The 20874-nt window shown below is 46.3% G+C and overlaps 1 protein-coding gene and 1 pseudogene across 1 annotated transcript; both read left to right on the forward strand.

Annotated features, from left to right (window-relative positions):
* Positions 1-20874, forward strand: part of LOC131571824 (zinc finger protein 345-like) — a 527132-nt pseudogene that overhangs the window by 60302 nt on the left and 445956 nt on the right.
* Positions 1299-2231, forward strand: LOC131571880 (olfactory receptor 14C36-like). Its single transcript, XM_058824635.1, has one exon. It carries the CDS (start codon positions 1299-1301, stop codon positions 2229-2231), a length of 933 nt encoding a protein of 310 aa, XP_058680618.1.

The following is a 20874-nucleotide window of genomic DNA, read 5'->3' on the forward strand; positions in this document are numbered from 1 at the left end:
CTGGTTTTTACTGTACTGTTCTAACACTGTTGCAAGGGTTTTTTGATTTTTTTTTCTCTTTTGATTATAAAAAACAAGGGGATGAGAGAAAAAGAACAGGAATTGTAATCCCAGAATCCCAGGACATTCTGAGTTGAAAGGGACACACTGGATCATCCAAGGAATGTTTGCACATTTACAGAGACTCCAGAACTGTAACTTTGGGTGGTCAGTCTCTCTGCTGGGAGCCTCCCAAAGGTCCCTCAGCCACTCCTCAGCCGTGGACAGCAGCAGCATCACCTCTGCAGGGCCCAGCAGGGCTCTCCTGAGCTGCCCTTGCCCAGCTGCACACAGAGCCTGCCCCAGCCAGGGCCCTGCACACAGGCAGGTTTCTGTAGGGCCCCGGCCAGGGCACACAGGCTGGGATGGGCTCTGTGAGCGCTGGCAGGGACAAGGCTCCTCTCAGGAGGGAATGTCCAGGCCCAGGGAGATGCTCAGGGAAGGAGAGGGAGCTGAAGAGAGCAGTGCTGGGGGCAGGAGGGCACTGTTGGTGTGTGGGAGTGCCAGGCACAGCTGGGCACAGGAACACTGTCCTCAGTGCCCGGCTGTCTCTGCCCTGCCCTCTCAGGCACAGCACCACAACATCTTCTCTTGGTTCTGCACTGCCCTGATATTGTCACTGTTATCTGCTGCTCTCAGGGAGGCTCTGGCATTTGCAGCAGCTGAGTCAGGCACTGCCCTTGGCATTCCTGCCAGGCAGGGCTGTCCATGGGAATGGGGTGTCCAAGCTTCCCTGGCACCTGTGGGGCTGTGGGCAAAGCAGTCCATGGGAAAGGGGAATGAGCTGAGCCCCCTCCCTGAGATCCCATCATGGGCACAGCCAGGGATCTCCTTGCTGTGCCCTTCCAAGCTCTGAGCTGCCCTCCTGGTAGCAAATCTGTGCCAGAGCCTCTGGGAGTTCCTGAATGTCCCACGGGGAAGGGCAGAGCTGCCAGAGCTGAGGAAATGCTGCTGGGTTTGCCAAGAGAGCCGTGAGTATCCTTGGCACAAGGGGGTGCTGAGACCTTACCCAGACACCTTTAGAGAGGGTGAGACATTCAGGGATCCTCTGATCTCGGAAGGGGCTGGTTTATCCCAGAGTGACCTGGGAGTGTGACTGTGCTCTGATTGCAAAGGTTCCCCCCAGAGCAGGAAGGGGGGTGAGTGAGTCCCAGCTGTAGGGACTGTCTACAGGGAATGGACCAGTTTTGGCTCCAAGCAGCCTCTCCTGACTTGTCACTGTCCTTTCTCCATGAACAGGTCCCCAGCAGCTTCAGCAAATGTCCAACAGCAGCTCCATCAGGCACTTCCTCCTGCTGGCATTGGCAGACAAGCGGCAGCTGCAGCTCCTGCACTTCTGCCTCTTGCTGGGCATTTCCCTGGCTGCCCTCCTGGGCAACGGCCTCATCATCAGCGCCGTAGCCTGCGGCCACCACCTGCACACGCCCATGTTCTTCTTCCTGCTCAACCTGGCCCTCAGTGACCTGGGCTCCATCTGCACCACTGTCCCCAAAGCCATGCACAATTCCCTCTGGGACACCAGGGACATCTCCTACAAAGGATGTGCGGCTCAGGTCTTTCTGACTGTATTTTTCATTGCAGCAGAGTTTTCCTTTCTCACCATCATGTGCTATGACCGCTATGTGTCCATCTGCAAACCCCTGCACTACGGGACCCTCCTGGGCAGCAGAGCTTGTGCCCACATGGCAGCAGCTGCCTGGGCCAGTGCCTTTCTCAATGCTCTGCTACTCACGTCCAATACATTTTCCCTGCCCCTGTGCCATGGCAATGCCCTGGGCCAGTTCTTCTGTGAAATCCCACAGATCCTCAAGCTCTCCTGCTCACAGTCCAAACTGAGGAAAGTGGGGCTCATTGTTGGTAGTTCCTGTTTAGGTTTGGGTTGTTTTGTGTTCATTGTTTTCTCCTATGTGCAGATCTTCAGGGCTGTGCTGAGGATCCCCTCTGAGCAGGGACGGCACAAAGCCTTTTCCACCTGCCTCCCTCACCTGGCTGTGATCTCCCTGTTCCTCAGCACTAGTGTCTTTGCTCACCTGAAGCCCCCCTCAGTCTCGTCCCCATCCCTGGATCTGGCCCTTTCAGTTCTGTACTCGGTGGTGCCTCCAGCCCTGAACCCCCTCATCTACAGCCTGAGGAACCAGGAGCTCAAGGCTGCAGCGTGGAGACTGATGGCTGGATGTATTCAGGGACATTAAACTGCTGGCCAATTTCTGCCAATCACTTCTACTAAAAGACATCTTTCATACTTCTTGTTGCTTTGGTTGTGGTTTGTTCTTTTTTTCCTTTGTATTAGTTTTTCATATTGTCCACAAAGGAATGTCATTGTTTTTGCCTTTTCTCATTTTGTTTCTCTCCAACTTCCCTGTGGCCAGAGACTGTGTCAATGAGGGGCGGCGCTCTTGTGGCTTTAAAGGAACTAAAGGATCTCCCAGCAAAGTTTTTTTGCATAGATGCCCTTTTGTTGCCTTCTCTGGAGCTGCAGCAGCAATGTCTGTGTGCAGAGCTGGGGGCAGATCAGTGTTGGCACAGCAGCTCTGCTCCTGCTGGCCACACCATTCCTGATCCAGCCCAGGAGCCATTGGCCTTCTTGGCCACCTGGGCAGACTGCTGCCTCATGTCCAGCCTGCTGTCCATCACTCCCTGCATGTCCCTTTCTGCCTGGCTGCTGTCCAGCCATTCTGTCCCCAGCCTGTAATACTGCAGGTGTTGTTGTGGCCAAAGTGCAGGACTCGGCACTTGGTCTTTTTAAACCTCACCTTGTTGGATTCACCCCCTAGATCCACCTGTCCAGGTCCCTGTGCAGAGCCCTCCTATGCTCCCACAGAATCAACACTCACACCCACCTTGGTGTCATCTGCAAAGATGTCCTTGGTTCCATGAGGCCTCTCATTGTCACAATGGCCTCCTTGTTACACCAGGCCCTGCACTGTCACACTGGCCTCCTGGGTTCCATAGGGCCCCAATATTTGAAAATGGACTCCTTGGTTCCATGGGGCTTCACAGTGTCACAATGTTCTCATTGGTGCCACAGTTTCACAGTGGCCCCTTGGTTCCATGGGGCCCCAGAGTGTCACAATGGCCCCATGGTTGTTTTGCGGAGAAAAGAAGAAACCTCATAACTTTGTAAAAGTTGGAAAGCCCGGTATGCTTTTATTACAACGCGTGCCGGACACAAGTCCCCCAAAAAGGCATGCGTACCTCTGAAGACCTCGGGTCTTCTTTTATCTCCCTTCCAAATGCATATGCATACAGTTTCACAATAAGTTCATACATATTCATTCTGCGTGACATTTAGCACCAGTTCTTCTTTATCATAGGAATTTCTAAGTTGAGGGCAAATTGACCTTGTGGTCTTTTCCGTTTTTCTTTCTCTGTCTCCTTGCTGTCTCGGCATGCGAGTTTTTCCTTCAGCTTTGGCCTCACAGACTTTTCACCTTTCTTAGACACTTCACCTAATTCAGAATGGATCTTTACTCTGTCTCATTCCCCCCCTTTCCTAGGAAATAAGTAAATTTTTTTTCTTAATTAAAACCTTCATGACAGTGTCTTTTAGTGCTTCACCAGGTACGTTTGACAAAGATGTTAGTACAGCTATTCGTTGTAGCATTCTCCTGTCCCCCCTTTCCTAGGAAATAAGTAAATTTTTTTTCTTAATTAAAACCTTCATGACAGTGTCTTTTAGTGCTTCACCAGGTACGTTTGACAAAGATGTTAGTACAGCTATTCGTTGTAGCATTCTCCTGTCCCAAATTAACAATATAATAGATAATCCTAAGCTTATCCCAACTAATATTAGTAAAACTACAATGGGGTGGCACAACTTATTAAAGATTCCATTTGCAGTTTGTGACCACCTAAAGATCACATCCCACCAGTGATGATCCATATTTTGTTTTATTCTTTGTAGAACTCTGGTTATCTCCTTTGTATCATGTTGGACAGTAATTAAGGTTTTCTTTCCACTTTCTTGGATTTCCTTCAAGATCTCCAATAGGTCTTGGTGCTTAATTAATTGTTTCACTAATGTAAGGTTCATCCCAATAGGGGTAGGTGGTAGTCTGTGATACATTGTGTAGTTAGCTTTAATCAGCTGGTGGGATGTCACTGGGGCCAAGTACGAAAAATCACACCCGATAATCTTAACAAAATTACAAATACAGAAGTTAGAATGATTTCTACTAGACAGAATAACACCATTGCTATCAATTTTTACAGCAGCACAGGCAGTTCTCAGACATATACACCCTTTTCCAGTATATACGAGCACAGTTTTCTGGTCAGTGACTGGATGAATTTCAAAGTGACAAATACTCTGTTCAGTGTCCAAACACACATCCTGAGCATTAATAGTATTGCTTTCACAAATGAATCCCATCTGTTCGCTAGTAATGTAGGATTCTAAGTTTACTGTCTGCCACTTTTCATTCATCTTTCATGCCCACACTCTATATTCTGAAGGGTAGAGTATTGTTTTTTCATGGTTTAATCCTAGAGCAACGATGGGATGGGTAACATAAACAGTGGCATTACGTATGGTAAGCACAAAGGCAGTTGCTACATTAGAAACAGGATCATAGGTGAAATTCACCATAGTCCACCAGGATTGAAACTTTCTTTCAAAATCAATTGCATTGTCCCACACAATTTTCCGAATTTCAGCTGGAAAATTATCTTCACCCCCTTCCGGTATGATCAGAGCTGCTGTTGCTTGTATCCATAACTGTGCTTGTATACAACTGAAAGCTAAAGACACATTATCTTGAACTGTTCCTAGTGCTTCTACTATCAACTTGTGGTCTTGGTCCCCGGCCTTTTCATACTTCCTTACTTTGTCAGTACTTTGAAATCTGCCATTGGCTAGTTCCTAATGCCAATAGAGATTACTATAAAGGCTGCTTCAATTTTGTTAGGCTACTTGCTCCAGTGGCCAGTCTATTCATCAGTATTTCTGAATCAATTCCATTTAAAACTCCTAATCCTGTCCCTAATTTGCCAGTTAGATGTTTGTTATGGGGAACAGGAACTGCTTTCTGTTTATGACCATCCCTCCCTGCCAGAGGGATGTGCTGGGCTCACACTGCAAATTCAGACACACTTCACAAGTGTATCTGACAGAGGTTTAGGTCATACTTGAAGCAGATGTTTGTTCTGAAATGTAGAGACCTCAGGGAATCTAACCTCTCCTTCCCCATCCTGATTAAAGCACCTGATTTCCCAGATGTGTGGCAAGCAGGAATGTCTCTCCTGGCCTACAAAACTTCACCCACCTTGCCCCTAGCTAAGATCAAGCTGTGGACTGTGTTCAGGGCAGGTCCAAGCCTCAAGTAAATAATGAAGGGGAAATCTGAGAGAAGAGCCTAAATTCATTGCAGTGCCTCAGAAGAAACTGGGATCAGGTTTGTGATGCTCAAAATCCTACAGCCTGCTGCTGAGCTCTGAGGGGGGAGGGTCTCTCTCTCTACCTTTTTTAAGCAGAATCCAATTGCCTCAGACAGGGAAAATCACTGATCCAAATCTCAGTAGGAAAAGGGATAGCTATAAATAAAGAAAATCACCTTCCTTGCTTGGGTTAATTTACCACCTGCAGTTCAGCACCCTTTACCAGTCATTGCCTGAGTGTTCAGCCAACCGGCTTGGAAAATGACCTAAGGAAACTGATTTCTTGGTGTTCCTGGTTTTAGGCACCAGGAGAGCTGGCTCCTTCCTTTCTTGTTCTGCTCCTGAGATATGCCTGTTTTAGTCTGAACTAGTATGGGGTGTATAAGGCCCTGCTGTGGTAAAAAGTGCAGTGTCCAGCCCTCAAAGGGAGTTTTTAGGAAGGAGGAGAAGGTTGGATTTTTGAGATGTTAATTTGCATTATCAACTCCACACATTTGAGAGACCATTCTGGATTGAATAATAGCTGTTGTTCAGTCACATCTACTTTGAATTCAAATGAAAGTCTGATATTAATTCGAGCTCAAAGGCAGGTCACTTCTACAGGCTGCATCAAGGTGAAATTACACCAACAGTCTGATTCACTTAGGTTATCACAGACTTCCTGGTGTTCATATACACCAGGGGAGGTTCAGACACTAATTACATCTGGTCTCTCATAAGCTACCCTATTGATGACCTGGCACCCTACTTTGATTTCTTCTCCTCTGATTCCTTGAAGAGTCCACAGTTCCTGTTCCTGCCATTCTTGCTCCTCACATATCTGATTCTCGTGGGTTACTACAGTAGATATGTTTAAATCTTTTATCTCAGAAGGTTTTCCTATGGATCCAGTATACTGATTAAATGCCAGGGACCAAGGCCATTTAGCATTGCTTTGAACAGAGGTACTCTCAAGTTCTGAAACTTCAGTTATGATTACACACAATACAATTCTACAAACTAAAACATGAGCTACTCCCGACCGCAATATACTCATTTTGCCCGAGTAAGTTTTAATCTCAGTTCATTGTCTCCTGGCGTCACTCCTTAAGGGGTTTCTGGGCCTTCTTCACCCAAGCATGATGAATCCAGGCGTCCTGCACCTTGATTTTGATTGCAGTGAAGGTGGTGAGAAGTACTCGCAGTGGTCTCTCCCACTGTGGTTCCGAAGTCTTCTCTGTAGGAGACTTAACATATACATCATCCCCAGGCTATCTAACTCCCTGCTCCGAGTTCCAGCCACATGTACTCTGAGCTGTTTGCTTAATGCCACCATGTAGGTGGACATTCTGGACATTCCCTTTGTATTCTATATGGTCTTCTATAAGGCATTCCAAAAGGACTCAGCATTCCTTTAGCTCAAGGTTTAGTTTGAATTTGCAATAGTGCTAGTGGAAGAGCTTGGGCTAGGGTAGATTAACTTCTTGCCCCAGTCTTATGATTTGCTGCTTAATCAAATGATTCATTCTCTCCACCTGGCCGCTTGATTGGGGGTGGTATGGGGTGTGAAGTTCCTAATCTGTGCCCAGATGGCCACTAATCTGTTGCACTATTTTGGAAATGAAATGTGATGCTTTATTTGAGGATATTGTGGCTGGAACTCTAAAGCGTGGTATTATTTGTTGTAAAAATAATCTGGTCACCTCTTGAGTTTTGACAGTTCTGGTGGGGAATGTTTCTGGCCACCCTGAAAATGTATCTATCAATACCAGTAAATACTGATACCCCCCTTTCCTTGGGAGTTCTGAAAAGTTGATTTGCCACTGCTGTACAGGCCCATGGCCTCTCCCAGTCTGACCGAGTTTTGGCCGGGGGGTATTTTGGGGTTAGTCTGGAGGCAAGGATCACATTGTCGGCTTACCTGAGTGATGGTGGCATATAAATTCCTGACAACGATACAACGATTGTTTCCATCAGAAGTGTGTTCTAGAAAGCCTGTGGAAATTACTGCTTCAAAGTCAACACTTCATTTCAATGCACTCTGTATCACTCGCAGCCTTGGTCATTTCGAGAAAGGAGCCACACTCTATAAAAGGCTTCTAAGTAGTTAGGCCCTAGTGTGTTTTCTAGTGCCCTTCCTTCACTAGTAACCACGAGAATGGGAAGGGATTACTAGCTCTCTTTCAATGGTAGCCCACCCCTTGCAGTTGTACGTCTCTTTTGGTGTATTTTTGTATTATGGCTTACCTTCAAGGAAAATCTCTACCTCGCCCTTTGCTGCTTTCTTTGCCTCTCCATCCGCCAGCTCATTTCTTTCCTCCAATTTTAAGCTCACTCTCTAGTGTGCCTTAATATGCCTTTTCAGGTAGCTGAACTGCTTCCAGCAGCTGGATTGTCTCTTCTTTCCCTGTGAGGTCAGCAGTCCCCTCTCTTTCCAGATGGCTCCATGTGCATATATGACTCCAAATGCATACCTTGAGTCTGTGGAGATGGTTATTCTCCTCCCTTTTGCCCTTTCCAGGGCACGGGTCAGGGCAATTATCTCAGCCTTCTGCGCAGAGGTACCTGTTGGTAAGGGTCCAGACTCGATTACCTCTCTGCAGGTAGTCACTGTGAACTTTGCAATGTCGCTCTCCTGTCAGTGAACCAGGTCTCTGCATCGTCCGGAGGAGTGTCCCTTAAGTCTGGGTGGCTGGAGTAGGTAGCTTCAATGGTCTCTAGGCAACTATGATGTACTGCTTCTCCTTGATTCCACTGAGAAAAGAAGCTGGGTTGACAATATTAGTCACCACTATCTCTACATCGTCTTGCTCTATCATGATGGCCTGGCATTTCAGAAACCTCTGTGGTGAAAGCCAGTGGCCACCCTTTACTTCCAGTAGTGCGGACACTGTGTGGGACACTAGCACAGTCATTTTTGTCCCAGGGTAAACTTGCATGCCTCTTGAATATTCAGCACAACTGCTGCTACAGCTCTGAGGCAACCTGGCCATCCTTTGGCTGTTGCATCTAGTTGCTTAGAGAAGTAAGCAACTACCCTCTGGTATGGACCCAAGTCTTGAGCCAATATTCCCTGGGCAATTCCTTGCGTGGAAAAATAGAAAGAATGGTTTACTTACATCTGGAAGTTTCAAAGCTGGAGCCGACATGAGGGCACTCTCTAGCTGGTGAAAGGCCCGTGTGGCATCTCTTGTCCACTGCAGATTTCTGTTTCCATTGGCAATAAGAGCATAGAGGGGTCTGGCGAGCAGTCCATAATTATAAACCCACAGCTGGCACTACCCTACCATGCCTAAGAAGGTTCGGAGTTCTTTCGTTGTCTGGGGTTTCAGGGTTTGGCATATGGCTTCCCTGCCTTAAAGTCTGCTGCTCAGCACTCACTTCTTACCCCAGGTAGATTACCTTCTGTTTCACTACCTGTGCCTTTTTCTTGGAGACTCTGCATCCTTGGAGTCCTAGGAAATTCAAAAGGCTTACCGTCCAGGCTTCTTTTGCTTCCCTCATCCGAGTGGCTACTAGAAGATTGTCCATGTACTGCAACAGCCTCCTTTCCTCTTGTGGAGCTTCCTGGGACTCTGGGTCTTTGCAAGCTGTTCTCCAATCGGAGTGGGGAATCTTGAAGCCTTCAGGCACATGGACTATGTGAGCTTGAGTTTGAATGCAAAAATTTTCTGGCTGGCTTCGTGGATAGGGAGGCAAAAGAAGGCATCTCTTAGGCCTAAAACAGTGAACCAGGTTAGCTCAGGTGTTAAACAAGTTAGTAAGGTATATGGATTTGCTACCACAGGGTATAAATTCTGTGTTATCTTATTGACAGCCCTTAATCCAGTACTATCAGTTATTGGGCTGATTCCTTCCTTATCTTCCTTTTGAGGGTACTACTCAGTTCTCACTAGTTGTATTCTTTCCTTAAACTTGATGCTCATGGGGGAGCATCTTTCACTCTCCCTGGTACAGCAGAGGCCCATACCCTTGAAAACATTTATTTCCTTATTCTAATATCTCCTTACTAATGCCTTTAATTTCAGTGTCTGTTAATGTTAAGCCTAACCTCTTTATATCTTTTGCCTCCAGAGTAACCTTTCTCATTTGAGAATGTTTAGCAAATTGAGTGAACTGTACAAAAGCTTTTAGGTACACATAGCACACATGTTACTTTAAAGGTTTGCACAAGTATGCCTTCTCAGACTGGCCAGTTGTTCATTCTCCACAGCTACTAAAGCTTTATTTAAAACTGAATATATGACCCTTGTGTTGACAAAAATTCTTCCCTTTTGGGGAGGTCATCTTTACCCTTCCTCCCTTACCTTGGGAGGAGCTTTTAGCAAATCATATGTACTCATTTTGCGAACTGTGACTGCTTTGCATTTCAGCATGATAATCCTTGCCTGATTTCATACGTTGCTATCTTATGCTGCATGCTGAACAACATGTTTGATTTGCTTTCTCTTTGCCTTGTTTTCCTTTTTCAAGGGCCAAGACCAGAGGGCGGTCTGATCTTACAGTCTCTTTGCCATTCTTGGTGATTTCTTAAAACAAAAAGACATATCAGCATACAAAACCCCATCCCATTTACCTTCCTATTTTAAAACAGTTTTAACTGCAATGAAGTATTATAAATCTTTTTATTTTCTGAGCTGCTCTTACTGGCAGCCTTCTCCCAGTGAGCCCCTCTTAAAAGGGGCTAATTTAGGAACCTCTTTGCTCTGGTCAGTTCTCATTATCTCTTTTTCCTTGCCCTGTCTCGCTTCCCCCCAAACTTCTCTTTACAAAGCTTCACCGTAGTTTCTCAGTCTTCCTCCCACACCCCCACACAGATCCAGGTGGCAGGTATCAGATGTGATTTCCCACACACGAGCCTTAAGATCTTAGGTTCTGAATCAGCTTGATCAGAAACCTTTAATTTACACTCGGAGCATGTTCCCTGATGCTCATTAGAACAGCAATACTAGTGTTTCTCACAAACACCGCACTGCAGTAATACCCAAGCAGCATGCCAGTCTCTTGATGCGCCAAAGGCTCCCCAGAATTGCCCGCAAAGGCAGGCTATTCTGTTCATTACAGAGAACTCTAAATCCCTACCGCAGGCCGTTCCCAGTCCAGACTTACTATAGTACCAGCTGAAGTCTCATAAACTCATTCATCTCTTCTATCTAAACTCTGTTTTCCAAAATATCAATCTTTTTTAGTTCTCTTCTTGCACAATCTAATTAAGCACTGTGTCTACTTACACTTGTTTTACTGCCTTGCAGAAAGGCTGTGCATGTCACAGCCGGAACTCTGATATGCCCACAGACACAGACACAGACACACATACCCCCCCACTTTATCTCAAATTCACTAGAGCCAAGGCTTGAATTGCTGAGGGGGGGAGTGTCGCAGACATTTCTCCACAGAAATCCTTTCTTTCAGATTTCTGCGTCTTCGGGAGGCCAGAGGCCCCCGAAGAGAAGGTAAACAATTATTATCAGCTGCTGTGGAATGCAACAGGGACACCTTGATTGGCTCATTTCCTATGTTTATAATTAAGGGCCAATCACCAGTGCAAGCTAGGGGACTGAGTCCTTGAACACAACTTTGTTGTAGATTCTTTTCTATCTATTCTTAGCTAGCCTAGCTGCTCTGCAAAACCTCTCTCTCTCTTCTTTTTAGTATAACTATAATGTATTATATCATATATTAATAAATCAAGCCTTCTGATTCAAGAAACAAGATTCACCGTCTCTCTCTCACCAGCTGCGCCCCCTCAGGCGCGGTAATAGGGGAGAATTCTTGGAATTCCTTTCATTCGCTTTATCATAGTTAAGCATAAATCACCATACCATAGTTCTTCTGTGTAAAATGTTACTCTTGTTGCAAACAAAATCTTAAAATCTCCACAAACACCACTATACAATCTGAGAATCAAATTACCACAATGCAGTGGAAGAAAATCACCACACAAAATCACTGGGAAAGGGCATATCTCTCAAAGTGCCCACATTTCTAAACACAACACAGCATATCATAATTCAGCATTTACTCACATCAGTTTTTCCTGGACACAATCAAAATAACAGCACACAGTCCAGAGATCAAGTCCAAACATCCAGGGCAAAGGAACTCTCTGAGCTCGTACTCTCATTTAAAATGTACCAAATTTACACAAATCACTACATGTAAACACAATAAATACCATCACTGACATTCCTCCACTCACTTCTCCGCAGGGCACTTCTCTCCCTGCCCCCACAGCCTGCTGCAGCCGGCACCTCAGGCCTAACTCAGCTGCTTCAAACACGGGAAGTACTCACCCCCACGCACTGTAGGGCACTGTAGATCTACTCTCTTTTATACACCATGCACTTAGACACTTGCACGATTAGAAACACAGTGCACTGACCACACAATGAATTAACCATACAGCAACACAGTGTTTGACACACACAAGCACAGAGAGATTCACTCGACCCACCCCCAGGGTCGCTAGCAGCTGCTCTATCAGACAATGAACCCCCATACAGTGTCCTGACACTATACATACACACACTCATAGAGATTCATTTGACCCACCACTAGGGTCACTAGCGGTCTGCCCTGTCAGAACAATGAACCCCCATCTCTACTCCAGCTGCTCCATCAGCTGGACCCAGACATCTCTGAGTGATTTACTCCCTAGGTCTCTTTTCCCCCAGGGGCCCCTCAGTACATACCATATCTTCCTCTGCAGCCAGCAGGTCCTTGTCTGTCCTCGCAGGAGGCAAGTTGAGACAAGCGGAGCCCCACCGGGAAAAAAAATCCAGGGCGCGCCTTGGAGGTCCATCTATCCTCCCTGCCCCTGCAGGGACAGAGAACTGCCTGGCTGGCTTGCCATAATGTTTTGCAGAGAAAAGAAGAAACAGCACAACTTTGTGTAAAAGTTGTAAAGCTTGGTATGTTTCTTACAGTGCTGGACGCATGCGGAGATTGCTCTCCTAAAAAAAGTCATGTGTACCTCTGAGAACTTCAGATTTTCTTTCATCTCCCCTTCCAAATACATATGCATACAGTTTCACAATAGGTTCATACAGATTCATTCCGTGTGACATTTATTGCCAGTTCCTCCTTATCAAAAGAATTTCTAGGTCAGGGCAGATCGACCTTGTGGCCATTTCTGGTTATTTTTCTCTGTCTCCTCACTATCTCTGTCCTGCAGTTTTTCTCTTCAGCTTTGGCCTTACAGACTTTTTACCTCTCCTAGGCACTTCGCCTAATTCAAAATGGATTTTTACTCTGTCTCATTGGGCTGGCCTCCTGCTCCTGGTTTTAATCCCCTGGGCCTTCATGGGCCCATTCCTGGGGTAGGACTGCCAGTTGTTTACCCAATCAGAGTCAGGGTAGCACCAGCTTCTAGTGTGTGATTGATTGACAGCTGGGCCAATCAGAGCTGGGTTAGCACAGCCCCTACTGTGTGATTGACAGTTCTGCCAGGCCAGGGCTGGGGCAGGGCTCTGTCCCACCACAAACCAAGGCCTGACCCAGCCCTGGCCCCACACGGGCATTACAAGTATCCCAAGGTGTCTCGGGACATCGATCTCATCCAGCCTCTGACAGCGACCATGGTGGCACTACAGAACCTCATGGAACCATGGGTCAGTTGTGACAATGGAGATCCAAAGAAACTATGGTGAGACTGTGGAATCCGGGAATCATGGAATCAAGGAGACCACTTTGCAACTCAGAGGCCCTATGGAAGCAAGGGTCAGTGATTGACCTGTGATGTCCATATAAACATGGAGCCTTTGTAACACAGTGGGGTGGCATGGAGCGAAGAGACTCCTGTGGCTCTGTTGGGACTCATGAAACCAAGAAGCCATTGTGACATTTGCAAGACTTCATGGAATCGAGACCATTGTGACAATGTGGGGATCCATGAAATCAAGGGAACATGGAACAGATCTGTCTGGATTGGCCTCCTAGGGGCTATCAGGGCCCACTGAATTTGACGGTATCAAGATCCACTTCCCATCTGACTGTGAAGCACTGGGGCTCTGTACTTTTATTCCTATGGAAAAGAACTGTCTTTCTTGTCCAGGCACCCATGGCCAAAATTGGGATTCTGCGCCTAAAATTCTCTATATCCAAGGGTTACTCCCGGACAAAATCTGTCCATGCAGTCAAGTCTGGCTAGACTTGGCCTCTGGTGGCTGCCTCTCATCTGCCCCTGCACCACTGGGGCTCACTTGTTTCCTTCCTATGGAGTCCATTGTGACACTGCGGAGTATTGTGGAACCAATGGGCCATAGTGATACTGAAGGGCCTTGTGGAACCTGTTACACTGTAGGAACTTGTGGAACCAGGGAAACATTGTGACTGCAGGGTACCATTGGTACTGCAGGGTACCATGGATCCAAGGGGCCACTGTGACACTCTGGGGCCTCGTGGAACCAAGGACATCTTTGTGGGTCTGTTGGGCCGCATGGTCCCAAGGGGCCAGTGTGAAGCAGCAGGGCTTTGTGGAACCAAGAGGCCATTGCTGCATTTCAGGGCCTCATGGAGCCAAAGGGCCGTTGTGATCCTGTGAGGCACCATGGATCCATGGAGACCATTGTGGCATTGCAAGGCCCCATGGAATCATGGAGACCATTGTGACACTGTGAGGCCCCACGGAACCAAAAGGCCACTGTGACCCTGCAGGGCCTCATGGAAGCAAGGGGGCGATTGTGACACTATGGGAACTTGTGGAAACAAGGGGATCATTGTTGCACTACTGGGCTCCAATGGAACCAAGGGGCCATTGGACACAGTGAGCCTTCATGGAACCAATAGGCCATTATGACACTATGGGCCTTGTGGAACCATGGAGACCATTAAGATCCTTAAGGACTTGTGTAACCAAGAGGCCATTATGACACCAGAGGGCATCATGGAAGCAAGAGAACCATTCTGACACTGCAGGGCCCTGTGGAACCAAGGAAACATGAAATAGGTGTGGCAGCCTTGGCCTCCCAGGGGTCATCTGACAGGTCTGTTTGACCTTGGAATGTAGAAGGCCACTCCCATCTGCCAATGAAACACCGGGGTTTTGGGCTTTTCTTTTTCTGGAAAAGAACTGTCTGTTTTGTCGCAGACATTTCTTCAAAGAAATCCTTTCTTTCGGATTTCTGTGTCTTCTGGAGGCCAGAGGCCTCAGAAGAGAACATAAACCATTATTATCAGCTGCTGGGGAATTATTATCAGCTGCAACAGGGGCACCTATTTTGATTGGTGATTGGTTCATGTTCTATGTTTATAATTAAGGGCCAATCACCAGTGCAAGCTAGGGGACTGAGTCCTTGAACACAACTTGGTTATAGAATTTCTTTCTATCTATTCTTAGCCTAGCCGAGCTGCTCTGCAAACCTCTCTCTATATTCTATTTAGTATAGTCATAATGTATTATATATAATATCTTAATAAATCAGCCTTCTGATTCAAGAAACAAGATTCACCATCTCTCTCTCACCACCAGCGACCCACTCAGGCGCAGTAATATCTGGTGACCCGACGTGTCAGAGCAGAAATTAATTTGATAAGACCAGAGGAGCAAAATTGCTGCACTGGGTAAAAATCCTGTATGTGTAGCATTTGATGGTTGCTTTGAAGTGACCACAAAAGTGGATTCAAGCCAGGAGCTGAAGAACTGAAGATCCTGATCTGGACAGAGTTCACAGCCAAGGCTGACCACAAGTGAACCTTCTTCTGGAAAACCATCAGGAAAGATGATGGAAAAGAGCAGCAGACCCGTGGAGCTGGCCAGAGCAAGCTGGACTCTTTCAGAAGGTACTGTGGGCTTTTCTATCCCTGATGAACCAGCCCTTCGTAGCTTGTGGCTGTTCGTATGGCAGACACATGTGGAGAGATTTATTAATAATTGGTTAGCTGAGAAAGACCACGCTGAAATAATGCCGCTGGTTAAGCTGAAAGAGAAAAGCCAGCAGTCAGCAAGCTAAAAGGAAAGGTCAGCAGTGACCTTGCTGCAACATGAGGAAAGGGAGTAGAGATATTCCTGAATATATCCTGAGAATATGTAGAAAGTATCAAAAGTAGAACCATAGGAATGTAGAAGTAGGCGTAGATGCTGATATGTAAGCTGACCAATCCTGAGCTCAACTTTTGCAATATGTATGAAGCTTATTATTAACTGTATTTAACCCGCCGTACTGATCAATAAAATTGGGCCTATGATGATCAACGGATGTCTGGGTCTCCTTCCTTCGACAAATGGTGGAGAATGCGGGCATAACCGAATCTCTACCCTTTTTCTCGGATTAAAAGAAAAAGGGATTACGCCACGGTCGGGAAGTTGGGTTTGGGTCCCGGCAGCAGGGACGGTGCCGGAATTTGAAGCACCCTTAAGGTTCACAACGGTGGACTTAAGCCAATACGTGCCGCAGGAGCCTGGAGAGCTGCAACAGCGCTGATTAATAGGTATGGATAGGCAAGCGGCATATGATTTATTTACCGCCTATTTAGAGCGGCATGGGATAAAGGGGATAGATTTAAAAAAGGAGTTACCAGGGTTATTAGCCTATGGCCAGGCTAAGGGTATTTTTTCTAACCCTCATACAGTTCATGAGCTAGCAGAGTGGAAGAAGTTTGGGGAAATATTGTGGGATGCAGTGTTGGACGATGATAAGTCAGCAAAGAAATTCGGGAAGTTATGGCGGGTGGTGTATAACACGTTACTGCAGCAGGTCTCTGAGAGAAAGGCAGCAGAAAGGGCAACAGAAGCTCATAGGAGGAATATAGGGTATGGTCGTGAGGATGATCCCCTGGCACCTTCTGTAACTAAGATACTTATGCCTAAGGGTCCCCAGGAAAGTAGTGTGGAAGATTTTCCTATAGGCGCAGTGGAACCGTCTGCACCTTTCCTGTCTGAGGGGGAGGGCGAGTCGGATGGTGGGGGTAAGAGCAAACCAGCTTTGCCTCCGCTACCGGCTTCGGGCGGGTCGGATGGTGGGAGGGTGAGCAAGCCAGCTTTGCCTCCGCTACCGGCTTCGGGCGGGTCGGAGGGTGGGGGTGTGAGCAAGCCAGCTTTGCCTCCGCTACCGGCTTCGGGCGGGTCGGACGGTGGGAGTGGGAGCAAGCCAGCTTCGCCTCCGCCGCCAGCCTTGCCTCCGCCGCTTCCCCTCAATGAGCCGGCTCCGGTTACAGCTCCAGCGGGGGGGCTGATTGCCCCCCGCGGGCCGTCTCAGCTTGAGCCGGCTCCGGTTTCACTGTCAGCTCCAGCGGGGGGGCTGCTTCCCCTGCTTCCCCTGCGCGAGCCAGCCTCTGCTTCACTGCCTTCCCCGTGCGAAAACTCGGTGCCTGCACCGAAGCGCCAGCAGCATAGCACCCTTAAAGAGCCAGATCCCATCCCAGGGGCACACCGTGATCCATGGGGGGAGATGGCTAAACAGAGGAGGGAAGCTTGGGCTGCTTTGGCGAAAGAAGTAATGCAAATGGGGGATGGTGAGGCGGTGGAAATAGCTTCTAGTCTTGCATGCCCAGTTACATACACACCACACTATGATGCACAGGGGAACCTTACGCATAATATAGCAGAATATACTCCCTTAGATTGGAAGCTGTTAACTCAGCTACGTTCTACGGTTAGTCAGTTTGGAGTAAAAAGTGAACCTGTTAAGCAAATGCTAGATTATCTTTTTAATACTCAGGTTTTATGTCCTAATGATTTAAGAGGAATAGTTCGGTTGATATTCACTCAGCATCAGCAGTTGTTGTTTAATGCACATGACCCATTACATGGAGTAACAGTAAAGGAGCTGATGGGCTTAGAGGCATTTTTACGTACAGAGGCACAGATGATATCGGGAGAAGATAAACTTAGGGAGTCTATGTGGTTAGTGAGTGCTGCAATTGACATGGTTAAAGAGCCAGGAGGGTTACCGGTTTATATGGGCATTAAACAAGGTAGAGAAGAATAATTTGGAAATTTTATCGATAGAACGGCTACTGCTATAGATCGGGCTGGTGTTGCAGGGCCCTATTGAAGTAGTGTGCCTTGCAAAATAGCAATCCAGCAACCCAAAGAGTGTTAGCTACTTTAGGGGCAAATTGGGCTATTGAGGAAGCATTAGAGTGAATGGCATTAATGCCAACAGCTTCACAGGCATTTATAGTAGAAGCCTTAAAGGAATTAGGATTAGGGTTGCAAAAGCATAGTCTACTCAAAATCAGGTGTTAGCTGCTCTTGCTCCTCTCCGAAGCGGCTCACTGGTGGTCACGTAAGGAGGCTCGAGACCATTCATCAAGTGTTACCGATGCAGCAATGAGGGACAGACACAAGTTGCCACCGTGTCATCGGAGACACCAGCTGCTGCCGTAACATCGCTGCTACCTCCTGCCTGCAACCCGCAACAACAGGGAGCCTCGGCTTGGACTTATCAGCAGCAGTAGACGTCACACTAATGACGAATCGGCCTGAGAGGATACCCACTGGAGTAAAGGGCCCTCTTATATTAAATGGACAAACATGTGGAGCATTATTGCTGGGACGTTCTTCTATAACTATGTTGGGATTATTTGTTTTGCCTGGTGTTATCGATGCAGACTTTACTGGGGAAATACAAATCATGGCTTACACCCTTTATCCTCCGATTAAAATTACAAAAGGACAACGCATTGCACAATTGGTACCACTGTCACAAATGACATCAGGAATACAATCATTTACGGGACAAACATGGGATGAAAAAGGTTTTGGCTCTACTGGTGTTACACTTTTAACTGTGGATTTACAAAATAGACCAAAGCAAAAGCTTGGAATTACTTATGGGCATCAAAGCATTACCCTTTATGGATTATTGGATACAGGAGCAGATACTAGCATCATTTCTCCAGAAGCATGGCCACAACACTGGCCTCTATTTCCCTCATCAAACATGCTCACAGGAGTGGGAGGATTTACACTGGCAAGCAGGTCACCGTCTTTGTCTGTGTGTATTGAGAATCAACAAATACCTGCTGTGTTTTCAATTGTTCAACTGCCTCCTACAGTTTCTTGTTTAATTGGAAGGGACATTTTAACACAATTGGGAGTGGTTTTAACTAATCAACACCCTTTGGGGTAATTGCCATTGCTTGGACTTTCCCCATTCCACTCACCTGGAAAACAGATACACCGGTGGTGGTTAAGCAATGGCCATTAAAAGGGGAGAGTCTTATGCATGCCCATGAATTGGTACAGGAACAATATACAAAAGGGCACCTACGACTATCTACAAGCCCTTGGAATACACCTATTTTTGTAATCAAAAAGAAATCAGGGAAATATCGTTTGATACACGATTTGAGGGCTGTGAATGACCAAATGGAACCAATGGGAGCTTTACAGCCTGGTCTTCCAAATCCAGCTATGATTCCAGAACACTGGCCACTTTTAATTATTGACCTAAAGGATTGTTTTTTCACTATTGGCCTACATCCTGATGACATGAAGAGATTTGCCTTCACTTTACCAGCAATAAATCGTGGAGAACCGGATAAAAGATTTGAATGGACATCTCTTCCGCAGGGCATGCGCAACTCTCCCACTTTATGTCAGCTTTATGTTGATGCTGCTTTACAGCCACTACGTCGCAAATGGCCAGCAACTATAATATATCATTACATGGACGATATTTTGTTTGCACAGCAACAGCCATTCTCCTCTTTACAGATTGAAACCATTAAAAATACTCTTGCTGCATATTCACTTGTTATTGCTGCAGAGAAAATTCATACTACAAAGCCCTGGAAATATTTGGGATGGACTCTGATGGATCAAATAGTAATACCACAAAAATTGGAATTACAATTGGACATTAAAACTTTACATGATGCACAGAAGTTGCTGGGAGACTTACAGTGGCTGAAGCCTATTGTGGGAATACCAAATCTTTACTAGAAGCCCTACGGCCTTTGTTGAGAGGCATGGACCCTACTACTCCTGTACACCTGACAAAGGAGCATCATCTTGCCTTGCAGCAAATTAGTAACTGTGTACAGCAAGGGTATGTGTCTCGTCGACAACTCGACCACCCCATTGACCTTACTATCTGGAATAGCCCTTGCCACTTGCTTGGTGCTCTCTCTCAGTTGCAAAAGAAAACGGGGGAGATACGGGTGTTGGAATGGTTATCACCACCACTACAGCATAAGAAAACAATATCTTCAAAAATTGAACAATTGGCTGCATTAATCAAAAAGGGGCGTCTCAGAATTCTTGAAGTGGATGGTAGAGAACCTGCTACTATTAGATTGCCTATGGAAAAAGAAACCTTGGACTGGTACTTGATTAATTCAAAGAATTTACAAGAAGCATTATTAATGTCACCTGCTAAAGTAGAGACTAGTAAATTAGTGCCTAGAGTTTTGCAATGGATGACAGAATGGAACTGGATTACTCGACCTTTGAGAGAAGAACGCCCCATAGAAGGAGCTATTACAGCTTTTACAGATGCAGGAAAGAAATCAAGGCGTGCTGCTGTTACCTGGCAAGAAAAGGGACAATGGAAGCATCAACTCCTCACAGCAGACCCTGCAGATAGCTTACAAACTTTGGAATTGTTAGCAGTAGTATGGGCGGTATCCAACTTACAGGAGCCTTTAAATGTGGTCACAGACTCTATGTATGTTGCAGGAGTAGCCAAACGAATAGAGGAAGCAGCAATTAAGGAAGTGAATAATAAACGATTGTATGAGTTACTGATACAGTTAAGGAAGGCTTTACGAGAAAGAAATGCAGCATATTCTGTGATTCATATTAGGAGTCATAAATGGTCTGAAGGTTTAGGAGAAGGGAATGAACGTGCAGATAAATTGGTTACCCTACCCATTGATAATTCTTGTCCTATTGACAAGCACACATTGGCCAGAGAAGCACATAGTAGATATCATCAAAATGCAAGAGGTTTAGCAAAACACTTTGAGCTGAGTTTGTCAGAAGCCAAGGCCATTGTCAGAGCATGTCCAACATGTAGTTATCATAATGGTGGGATAGGTCTAGGCATCGGGGTAAATCCTCGAGGTTTAGAAATAAATGAGAAATGGCAAATGGATGTTACACACATAGCCAGATTTGGTAAAGTCAAGCATGTGCACGTCACCATAGATACATATAGTCATTACATATGGGCTACGGCTCAGGCAGGAGAGAAAGCTACACATGTTATCAGACACCTGTTAAGTTGTTTCGCTGTTATGGGAGTTCCAAAGAGTATTAAAACCGATAATGGTCCAGCTTATGTAAGTGCTAGGGTTCGGAAATTTTTGAATCAGTGGTCTGTTAAGCACGTGACAGGTATTCCACACTCTCCTACTGGACAGGCAATAGTAGAAAGAGCAAACGGTACCCTTAGCAGTATATTGAAAAACATCAAGATTTGGCAGATCCACAAGCATGTTTGGCTAAGGTTTTGTATGTGATTAACCATTTATGCATTTTTGGGGAAGAGGATACCCCCCCTGCAATGAAACATCATCCGAGGTCAGGTCAGG

The sequence above is a fragment of the Ammospiza caudacuta genome, unplaced genomic scaffold (assembly GCF_027887145.1).
Source record: "Ammospiza caudacuta isolate bAmmCau1 unplaced genomic scaffold, bAmmCau1.pri scaffold_39, whole genome shotgun sequence".
In the NCBI taxonomy this organism is placed as follows: Eukaryota; Metazoa; Chordata; class Aves; order Passeriformes; family Passerellidae; genus Ammospiza; species Ammospiza caudacuta.

Coding starts and splice junctions, on each gene's coding strand:
- LOC131571880 (XM_058824635.1), top strand. CDS start 1,299: ATGTCCAACAGCAGCTCCATCAGGCACTTCCTCCTGCTGGCATTGGCA.